This window comes from Amblyomma maculatum, chromosome 3 (assembly GCF_055883805.1).
Source record: "Amblyomma maculatum isolate TAMU_Amacu chromosome 3, ASM5588380v1, whole genome shotgun sequence".
Lineage (NCBI taxonomy): Eukaryota > Metazoa > Arthropoda > Arachnida > Ixodida > Ixodidae > Amblyomma > Amblyomma maculatum.
Window position 1 is genome coordinate 88,668,344 of NC_139346.1, and position 11,142 is coordinate 88,679,485.

At 44.3% G+C, this 11,142-nt stretch overlaps 1 protein-coding gene across 1 annotated transcript; it reads right to left on the minus strand.

Annotated features, from left to right (window-relative positions):
• Positions 1-1,371: 1,371 nt before the first annotated feature.
• Positions 1,372-7,056, minus strand: LOC146195218 (uncharacterized). Its single transcript, XM_084596756.1, has 4 exons — positions 6,958-7,056; positions 5,344-5,422; positions 2,515-2,598; positions 1,372-1,641 (listed from the first exon to the last, which is right to left on the minus strand). Exons 1-4 carry the CDS (start codon positions 7,054-7,056, stop codon positions 1,448-1,450), a joined length of 456 nt encoding a protein of 151 aa, XP_084452882.1. The 3' UTR covers positions 1,372-1,447.
• Between the last annotated feature and the right edge of the window lie 4,086 nt (positions 7,057-11,142).

Below are 11,142 nucleotides of genomic sequence, written 5' to 3' on the forward strand. Positions count from 1 at the left end.
CCACAGTGTCGACTACAGATTTCTGTTTCAAAGAAAAGGGCGTCACCGCGTGCAGGAGCTCAGACCCATTGCTTTCAGAATTAGCAGTTTCCGAAACCTTGAACAGCTTCCGGATCATTATGTGTTTCAGCCCAGATGTGAACTGAGATACATTAGGATTGGTGTTGCATCCGTGTTTTTGTCTCATATAGCCAAATATGTTTTCCAGGGAATCCTGTTGGAGGCGGCGCGTGAGAAGAAACGAGAAATCATAATTGTTTGCGATGTCTTCCCATAGCAGAAGAATGGCTCTAATTGTGACCTGCCATCCAATAGTTTTATGTGGTTGACGTTTTCCTTAAAATTTCCACTTCGATATAACTCGGGCAACTCAACGTGACCCTTACGGATCGCATGCCGCAGCTTCTGTTCTGTCTTTTTAACACGTGAGCTATTCAAGCAATCAAACAACTTGTCTATGCGGTCACAAAAGTTAGCAGTTGCCATTGCCTCTTGAGGGAGCTCCTTGGCGTACACCATAGCGAGCAAAGCGATGGACACAGAGGCACTGAGGACTTGCATTGTCCTGTTAACCTTCATTGCAGAGAACGGTTTCTGAAATATGTGTCTATCTGCAAGTTTCGGAGCCAGCCGCAGTCTCAGCTCGTGTGTTGATTGATAGAGTTTTATAATATGAGACCAATCTGAAATTTCATTTTCGATGTGAAGCCCATGTGCTTGCAGATTGTTACGGGTAGCCTTGATCAGGTGTGGGACATCAAATATGAAGTAAATGCGTTCATAATTTACAAAAAAGAATGGCGTTGCAGCCGACACGCTCAGCGAATTGGCGAGGCTAATGTTGGTAGCTCCCTGGTCACAAATAACAGCCTTCACTGTGATTCCTATTTCTTTGAGAAGCTCAATCAGAGAAAGAAGTAAACGACGAGCAGAAAAATATGTTGTAGACGCATGCCCAAATTTATTTATTTATTTATTTATTTATTTATGAATACTGCAATCCCATGCGGGATTTTAGGATTTTAGGCAAATGTGTAGGCAATAGGCTGAACCCATTTTTCAGAAATGCCCGACAGAAGGAACACCATAGCCCTGTCCGCTATTGAGGATGTTCTTTCATTTCCATCATCCGTAAACCCATTAACGGCATCTTGTGTAAAATGATAGGCAAGATTTTTCTTCAGCATTATTTCATCAAATATTATAGAGCAGACACGATCACGCTTGCTCCATGACTCTGGTTTGGAAGCTATGGTAGGAAGTATTGCAGGAATAATTCTAGGGCTCATTTTAACGTTACTCAGCCATCTTCTCAGAGAACGCTGTGTGGGAAGTGTGAAATAGGACGACAAAAAACGATATGCTCGTGGGCCGCGAAAGTGAAAGTGCAGGGCGAATTTCTTTAGCCACAAAGGAAACCGCTTCCCTCTGTTCTTTGACTGCATTTTTAAGTGACAGGAAATGAGTTGAATACCTCATCCGTTACATGCGGCCGAATGCACTCTAGAGCTTCTGAAATTGTCGATGGTGCCTTGCGTTCCATTTTGCGCAGTCTTGATATTGTCTTTCTGTACTTGGACACTTTGGCCTGAAGTCGCCTGATGACGTCCCTCGGTGAGTCGCGGAAGTTCCGTGGACGAGCTGCATTCATAACAGAAAGAGCTGAGTTAAATAAATTATAGAGAATTGATTTTTATATGCACTTTATTTAAAGCCTGTTGCGCTACTTCTCACATGTAAAATAGTCCACGCAATTTACCACTCATACAAAAAAAATCTTGTTGCATCATTAAGGCGCATGAACTGCATTGCGTCGCATTTCAGGGTCACTCAAAGGCACATGAAGGTTCATTAGAATGTCATTTGTGTGAAGCGGGTATATTTTATACACACTGACATGCGCCGTCTGTAGTAAGCGTGTAAAATGAGTAACGTAAGCAGAGCCAACAGGCGTCTCCGCCAGGCGTAACATCTTGTCATTTTTGCGCCTTTCTCTGTAAGTCCTAGAAGGAAATTAAATGAACTTGAGCAACATGCGAAATTGCTACAACTGGAATAGAAAGTCTTTTTCTAGAAATCCGAAACGTTTGAGGTAGAAAGTGTCAAATTATAATATGTATACGTTTTAAATACCAACTAATGCATCATGAAGATGTGCTTTACAATAAACCGTCATTCATCTTTATCATTGTATTAATTTCAATCATTACCTAAATTCTAATTTCCTAATTACCTAATTTCTAGTTGTTTTGGCCGAGCGCATTGTACAACAAAACTATCCTGTCTCCTGGGATGCCAATTGCAGGCATAGTTTCGTTTTCCATCTGACTGAAAGAAAAACGACTTTTTTCGTGTACCGAACCAAGTACAAAATATCGAGAGTTTGTTTAGTGTCAGGATGAAATCAGTGATTCTAAATTAGAAGATAAACAGTAGCGCAATCGTTTTTCCTCTGTCATTCTTCGTCATCGTATTCCGTGCTGCTAGTGTGAAGATAATGAAATGAATACATACTTGTGTGAAATGTCCTGCCAAGTACAGAATTTGGCGACCTCGAAGATGGTGGTGCGGCAGTCGTTGGCTTTGGGGCAACAGTGTCTGCGTATGCAAGTGAAGGAGCAATAGTTAATGGTTCCTGGCATGACAACAAAACGGACACATTTATGTGTACTGCTGTGAATTTGTCTTACATTTTCATGTACAGTAACCAACAACCATTTTACAGTTACGCAAGGCTCTCGGTAATTGTGAATTTCTGCTCGTTCACTGCAAACCAGTTCTATTTCAGTTAATTCCTGTGGTGGTCGTGGTAAGTAGCACAAGCCGAAAACTATGTTCAAGCACTCAATCGGATTCCGACCTCGCTATTGCAAACCTCACGCGTTGCAAATTATTGGTACAGCTGTACACAACATCTCATGAACGTTAACAATTTCAGAACTTAAGGTTTTTATGCTATACCATTAGTTATTAGGTCGGCAACAACTTGTGCATCCAATGCAAGGCTATCTTGACCGGGCCCTGATGAACAACACTGTAGAGGGCCGGTGTCACTCGAAACAGGGCTCAGGCACGCAGATGACGATTGTTCTGATGAAGCGACCACTGCGATTGTATGAGGGGATCCAATACCTGCGAAAGCACCGGTGAAGCAGACTTTAAGTCGAGTGAAGGAACATTTCTTTACGCCAAGAACAAGCTCTGCATTAGCGTACCCACAAAATTGGAGTGCAAGGTGTTTCACGTAACGCTAAACATTGACACACCATTCACGAATACACCTTTGATACTCCTTTAACGCATGAGACAAACGTTACATTATTCATAGAGTCACCTTGAGTTACCAAGAATATTTTTGCAATGCTTTTAGTTAACTCTTCTGTTACGTTTATTCAAACATGATTTTATATAACCATTTAAAGACCAAATCTTATTTAATGTTGAGAAGCGTGCTGAGAAACCAATTGCCCGACCACTTCATTAATGTAGATACTTAGGCTATCTCTGTACAATTTTCTTCTATACATTTTTTTTCTGAGCATGGGAAACAAACACAAGTCTACTCTCACCGGTGGTTGTTGCAGACGGGGGCAGATAACTATTGACGGAAGTGCTCGGGCTCGAGAGAAGTGATCATGCTGGCAATGACTCGGTCACTGCAGCATTAGGGATTTGCAGAAATATAATCTATCAGAAATGTAAGTTTTTAATGGCTGAGATTACATCGAGTGGGTTCTGCGTTAATCATAATTCGTAGCTAGAAAAAGACAATACAAAGCTGTGTTGTCAGGGCGATATTGTCAAGTGTTTAAATACACAAGCGCACACTGAAAAATACCTTGAGCGAGCTGACAGTCACAGTAATTCGGTTGGCTGAATAGTAGGAATAGCAGTCTTCTTCAGCGAAGTCATCCCGGAGTCCATGAAGTCATTTGCGGCGAAATGGTCCCCGCAGATGCGGTACGTGGCATACAGCTGGGTCGGCGACTTTTCTAACAGGTCGTCCCTCTTGGCATACTCGATCCAAGCCTTCGACCTGAAACAATTATGGCGCAGTATAAGTTGTAATTAATCGCTGCACATGACTGACTAAAATAAACATCCGCATAATAGCCGGCCCTAGCAAGAGATTGGCAGCACTATTTTATATTTTTTTTATGCTACACACAAACGTCGTCAATCACCTGCTGTCACGAGGAATACGGAAGAATTCCGTCCCCGGGTTCCTTTGTCTTCTTCCGTTGTTCCCACACCAAAAAAACTCAGCAGTAGCTCCCGTAATTTAATCCGCTCCGTGGCATAATAGTGGGGTCTTGTGTACAAACTGTAAAGATTGTTGCAGTCATCAAACGGCAAAGAGAAATATATTGCAGCAAAAAACGAAAAGGAGATTAAAGTCGCTGATGACAGTTATTTTTAACATGTTTGCAGGCAAGTATGTTAGCATATCGTTCATGAAAAATTCTGTCTAACTGGCTTCAATCCCTTGCGAAAGTGAACTGACGTAAACAAATTTTTTGGCTATAAAACAGTGACTGCCTGTATGGTTTTCTTCCAGACCGTACCTATATGCGCTAAGGACCAGTGATAAACTGTCATTTCACAGTGACCGCACACTGTCGCAATGATTGCGTAGATCGCTGTATCCGCAACAATTTTCTTCTACCCTTTCACGTGGGCACTTTCGATTAGGATTGAGCCCTTGACTTTGATCAGAATTTCAATTGCGATGGAAAATGATTTTTTATATAGCGGTCCAAAGATCGGGAGTAAGAATATCCCTAGCTTAACAGATGTCACTAAGTAGGTCCGAAACACCGAACAAAATTGCGTCCCAAACATAGCAGGTTTGGGACGCAATCGGGCAGCTCGATCTATGGCTCGATTCTGGTGATCTATGGCAGTGAACTATTCCTGATCGCGGCTCAAACGCGATCGGGGCATATTGACACCCTATTAGGATCAGACCGATAACGGTCAAAATTGCCCGTTTCCCGTGTGACGAAGGCATCTTCACGTGGTCGATTTGAAATGTGCATTACACTTTTCGACCCACGCCATGTAAAGTGCTTGTGTTACGATACGGGCGAGCCATCGGTAAATCTGTGTTTTAAACCGAAAGTCGTTGCGAGTGATTTCTGGAAAATTATGCGTTCGAAGTTATGCGAATTATGCACATGCACTTCCGTAAAAGACAGTAGAAGAACAAACAGATGGCTCACGGCTCATATTATATGCTACACGTACAAAATACGTTCATGCGGCATAAAAAACGACTTGCTACAATGTTCTTAGCCCAAGAGACATCAAAATAAATCCTACGGGTAAAAGGAAACAACTTACAGGGAAAATGAGGTGACTCGTTGAAAAGCGCGGTGAGGTGGGCATAACCGGCGGCACATGACCGTCGCAGCACCAGCTTCTATATGAAAATGGATAGCTTTGATGTAACCCGGTGGACGTGTGATAAGCTGCTGACCTTCGAAGTAGAGTGGAAGCCAACATAGGCCGCCTGGCGGGTGGTCAGACCCGTTTTTGCTCGGCCGCGAAACGGCTCGAGTGTCCGCTCTTTACCTAAGTATGTTTCTCTATGCTGTACTGCCAATCATATTGCTACGAAGATGACGAAGTGGGCAGTGGCGCGGGGCGGAGCGCTCGCGCCAGGCCCGCTGGCCGTTAAAGCATATTTCATAGTCATGTCATCACGTCGTTTTGTTTCTGTTGTGTCGCCGTGTTCCATCGCTTTTCATGCCACCTCGTAACATTTGGTTGGAGGTGCGGTTCATCCTCATCCTCGCCTTGCACCATCGAAGCCAACCGTACCCCGGGTCCTTCTGCCGAAAGCCCGTCGAGATCGCCGCCCCGCTCTGCCTCAGCACTTTTTGCTCAGACCCGACCAGCCGCTGTCCCCAGCCTCGCCCCCAGCCCTGACCACAACACATGACCGCCAGGAAAAGCCCAAAGCTGACCCCATGACGAAGCGACCTCACGACCACTCGAGCGAAGACAGTACCGCCGCCCAAGCCATCCGGCGTGTCCATGAGCCTTGGCCTTCGGCAAACGGTGAAGATTGGACTTGATGCTCCGGCGCAAGCATTCTTTTCATCTTCGCATAGACTGTGGTGTCCAGCGTTCCATGTCCCTATCCTGTGTCTGTGTTCATCGTCACGTCATGCATTGTATTGCATTTCTAGCAATCGATCGGGACGATCGCTCGGTGGCCCCGGGTAATGCTACGAAGATGAAGTGTGCAGTGGCGCGGGGCGGAGCGCCCGCGCCAGTCTCGCTGGCCATTAAAGCATATTTCATAGTCATGTCATCACGTCGTTTTGTTTCGGTTGTGTCGCCGTGTTCCATCGCTTGTCATGCCACCTCGTAACAATATAATGAGGATGGCATGAGTATTTTAAGGGCGAAACGTTTTAATTAACAATATAGCTTCGTATAACCGTTCGTGTGAAAACAGAGCTCCAAAAATTTAAAAAAGAAACAAATGAAAAATAAACTCGGCTGGAGACATTGTGGTGGCTGTTTTCTCCGATGACTCCCGTATAATGTAGAACGCCTCGCCGCTTTCAGCTTCATTTGTTTTTCAGCATTGAGAGGGAGATGGCACGAAAAAAAAAAATATTCTCTGAATTAAACCAGGATATCATTACAATAATCTGCAATTGTATTTTAGGGTTTCATGGAAGGATTTTATTTGTAAAATAGACGAAAGGAAAACCAATTTGGTTGATTAAGGGGCATCCCCGCTCGTACGAGATGCAAGTGCTGTGGAGGCTTCCGCAACCGGGACTCCTCGCTGCTTCCGCAAGTTTGGTGTACAACCACTACTGTTCAAATCTTATCTGCGACCACATACTCACACTCCCTTTTCGAACGGCATCTGGCTGCTCATGAAGTGACCTGTCAAATGCCAGCGACCTTTCCGCATATCCATGGGACGCCACTTACGTCAACTAGGCTCTTGACGCTCCAGAGGTACTGAACTTTGAACCTGGGTTCGGCGCGCTTCGGCAGCGTTCTCACCCGTATTCTCCGCCGTACAGACATCGTGGGTTTGAGCCAACTAGCAAAACGGATATAATGTATCTGCGGGTCTAGGTTGAGGTGGACAAATGGGCACTTTGCCGTGAGCTTAACAAACTCTGGCTTTCTTGAGAGGGTTAAGTAGTAGCGTCGGCAACTGGCAGTAGCCTGACAAGTAGCTCAGGATCTCATTGAGAATGGATTGTTCGACTGACAACAGGTGCGGTTTCAGTCGAGGTCTATCGGAATGGCGGAATGGCAGTGACATACTTTGACACCTGGCTAAGCTTTGCATACTGGCCAAGATCTCTCAGCCGACTGATTCGACGACTTACTGTGTGGAGTTCCACAATCCTTCGTGAGCTAGCTCTGCAGCTGAACTGCCAATGGGGTCCCACTCAGGTTTGCCATTTGGTGGCTGTGCTAACGATGTTCGGGTTCTGTTCTCAGAGCTAGACGCCATGTAGATAGATCTGACCGCATTCATGGCCATGGATTGGGATCTCTCAATTTTCTTCCTCGGTCGTTCCAGCAACCATGCCGTTCGACGTTACGGCGTTGTCTCTCGCATTATGCAGAGGCTGGCTGTTCATTTAGATGAGACGGGAGGGCGAAGGAGGGAACGTCCGGCGTAAGAGCTCCCCTTGAAAGAGGCATGGGAAAAGCATCTCTTTTCTTATGAGTGCCGTGACATCGATTTGTTATCAGAAAGTGTGCGCTGAACTGATTATAGAATAAAAAGAAAATTCTTTTCAATGTAGTAATCGACCTCCGGCCACTGGCGTACGAAACAGGGAAGCTGTCACTAGGCCGCTACAGTTTTTTTTTGTCATTATTGTCTGGCTTTTTCAAACAATATTTCACAAAAAGAAACCTCGATTGCGATATAAGGGACATAATGATCAGCCAGCATTAGCCTAGTTTCGTGAGATCAAAACTTTCGCAACTAAACAAACGCCGCCATACAAAAGCGAAAGCAGAATTTCCACCAGGACGCTTTGACATTTTAAGCTATCCTAAAAACACATATCGCATTTGAATGAGATCAGGGGCGAAGCTGTATTCGCAAACGTAAGCATCAACACAAGCAGCAACAGGCCACCAAACAACGAATCGTAGGCACAAATGCTCTGGAATATCGCACGTAACAATATTTAAGGACATCCCTGTAATTTTTAATTTTGTATACTGCAGCATAATCGTGTATTCCCACGGTGGTCTGTCAGCACGATTTGGAGTTCAGAAAATAGACGTGCAGCATGCGAGTCATATGGTAGGTTAGGAACAATACGAGGAGCTTTTCTTTGCAAAATGTGCACCACTGTACTAGCAGCCGTTGTGGTTACTCATGATAAATTAGCTTAGGCTACACCACTGGTAAAATTGAGACAGATATGAATGGTATTATATTCTGAGACAAGATATGCCTAAGTTTCTTCACAACTCTGCATGCTTTATGGAAAACGTCATTTAGCCGGTCAAAGTGAGTGTTATAGAAAAGGCAATAATTTAAAGATATTCCCAGAGTGTTGTCTTTTAACCACGGAATATTTATGTAACCTAGAAATTGGTGTGAAAGCAGTTTCTAAAGACTTTTTTTTTGTTCTACACATAACAGGTTTTTTGGCTCGGAATTAAAAATTGACGAGTTGTTTACGTTAGAATATTGCATTTTGTTTTCAAGCGATGTCGCCACCCTGCCCAAACTCAAGAGGGGGGGGGGGGGGGCGGGGGGGAGGGGGGAGGCGGTCAACAAGATAGTAATATCACCAATGTATACTACAAATCTTTTGGCGCAATCGATCAGGAGACAATGTTGTTTATGTACAGGTTAAAAAAAGGTTCAAGTATGGTCCCTTGCGGAACACCTACGTAAACTGGACGAAAGGCTGATTTTTGAAGTTGATTGAGGCGGACTAGAGTCGGTAATCAAGAAAACGTTTTGAGGGCTCTTGGTCTAGTTTTCTAAGTAACATCGCTTGGTGTTTTCAATATTTAAAACCTAGAAACTATCGATATAGATGTCAAGTGTTTGCATCATGACAGAAAATCTTTTTGATTTATTGATTTTTAGTGAAACAGTGGTTCCAATGCATCACGCGTTTTTACTACAGCTGTGTATTCTAGAAGAACTTCTTGTTGGGCGAGTTGGTGCATTGCTTTAAATGAACCAAGATGCGCTATAAAAAGACAGCCACAGGAAAAAGCCAAGGAGACAGACAGAGCGCAAACTATCAACTGAGTTTATTTGTGTGAAAGTGCCTTATATAGTCAGAATCACAGCAAAAGAACAAGGGGAATGAGAGAGGGGAGTACAGCCAATCAACTCCTGGTCAACAACAGGTGCGCAGAAAATGGTTTTCCTTGTTATACAGTTTCACAGAAGTGTCGCTTACACATTTATCACCGTTTTCTTTTATGTGAAAGGCCTCCAAAAGCTCCCGAGCTGTTTTATTTTTACTTCTTCCTAGAATCTTAATCTTTTTAGGCAAAGGCTCGCATCCACTGCAAGCAAGGCAATAAGCAGGCAAGTTTGCTCCTTCTTCATTCCGAATGGATCGGGCATGTTCCCCTGCGCGTTCATTCACGCAACGGCCTGTCTGGCCCACGTAGGCGCCTCCACACTTGAGTAGGATTTCATATACCACTCCAATGGCACATTTTACATACTTTTCGGCATGTTTTATGTCGCATCCACTGCCTCTAGCTCCTTGGTTCCCGGTTCTCGGGCACAAGGCTGCGAGTTTCCGTGGGGCAGAAAAAACAACAGGGATGCCATGCCTCTTGGCCACTTTTTTTACATTGTGCGCCACTTTGTGAATATATGGCACCACCACGATCTTCTTTTTTGGAAGCGGCTCATCCACACTTCTTCGACTTCTTTTTATCTTCCTGAGAAGAGTCTCGGCCACGGCTGATATGACGTCGCAGGGGAAGCAGGCTGAAAGCAGCCTTTCAAGTGTGGAGGCGCCTACGTGGGCCAGACAGGCCGTTGCGTGAATGAACGCGCAGGGGAACAAGCCCGATCCATTCGGAATGAAGAAGGAGCAAACGTGCCTGCTCATTGCCTTGCTTGCAGTGGATGCGAGCCTTTGCTTAAAAAGATTAAGATTCTAGGAAGAAGTAAAAATAAAACAGCGCGGGAGCTTTTGGAGGCCTTTCACATAAAAGAAAACGGTGATAAATGTGTAAGCGACACTTCTGTCAAACTGTATAACAAGGAAAACCATTTTCTGCGCACCTGTTGTTGACCAGGAGTTGATTGGCTGTACCCCCCTCTCTCATTCCCCTTGTTCTTTTGCTGTGATTCTGACTATATAAGGCACTTTCACACAAGTAAACTCAGTTGATAGTTTGCGCTCTGTCTGTCTCCTTGGCTTTTTCCTGTGGCTGTCTTTTTATAGCGCATCTTGGTTCCTTTAAAGCTGTGTATTCATTAGACGCGCTTTTACTCAGCTTACACAGCGTAAATTATACAGTTGCAACGGAAAAAAAGTTAAAAGAAGTGACTTGTAACTGGAGCAGAAAACATGCTATACGGGGTGCTATTGTTGCCGTCCCCGCCGACAGCGAGAGCGCCAAGCACCTTTGATGTTTTAGAGTGAGGATGACCAAAGAAAACAGCCCATTAGGAAGATGTCCCATCCCAAAAGGCAGTATCTTGTATTAAAGATCGTACGTTGCCTATCGACAAAATCATGCGCTGACGTTGCTACGCATATGGGAGAATTATTTTGTGAGTTTCTGTGCGCACGTACTACATACACGCAAAGCACACGCGCACACGCACAGCCTTTACGCAATGGTATATTTATAGCAGTTTTCCTTTTAAATATATTCTGGAAGATGCGCGGTCAAAAGAACGTCACAAGGAAGGCACAAACGTAGGTGCAGCGTATTGTTTGTTGGCTTTGAGGGAAGCTCCGATAAAGACAATACTGCTGCTCGCAACAGCAGCTAAAATAAGTAGCCTAAAATGCACAGCAAGATTAGCACATGTTTTGTCTAACGAATTCTCAAGCTGTCACTTCAGACTTAAGCATTTTGTCGTGCTACTTTTTATCTGCCACCACTTCGGAAAATGTAATGTGCGAGGAACTTTCGCTATAG

Excerpts from the sequence above, each read along its gene's own strand:
- LOC146195218 (XM_084596756.1), bottom strand. The coding sequence starts at position 7,056 with ATGTCTGTACGGCGGAGAATACGGGTGAGAACGCTGCCGAAGCGCGCC. Across the intron at positions 5,423-6,957 it reads GCGTCAAGAGCCTAGTTGAC|AAGCTGGTGCTGCGACGGTC; the intron begins GTAAGTGGCGTC and ends ATTTTCATATAG. Across the intron at positions 1,642-2,514 it reads TGGCAGGACATTTCACACAA|CTCGTCCACGGAACTTCCGC; the intron begins GTATGTATTCAT and ends TTATGAATGCAG.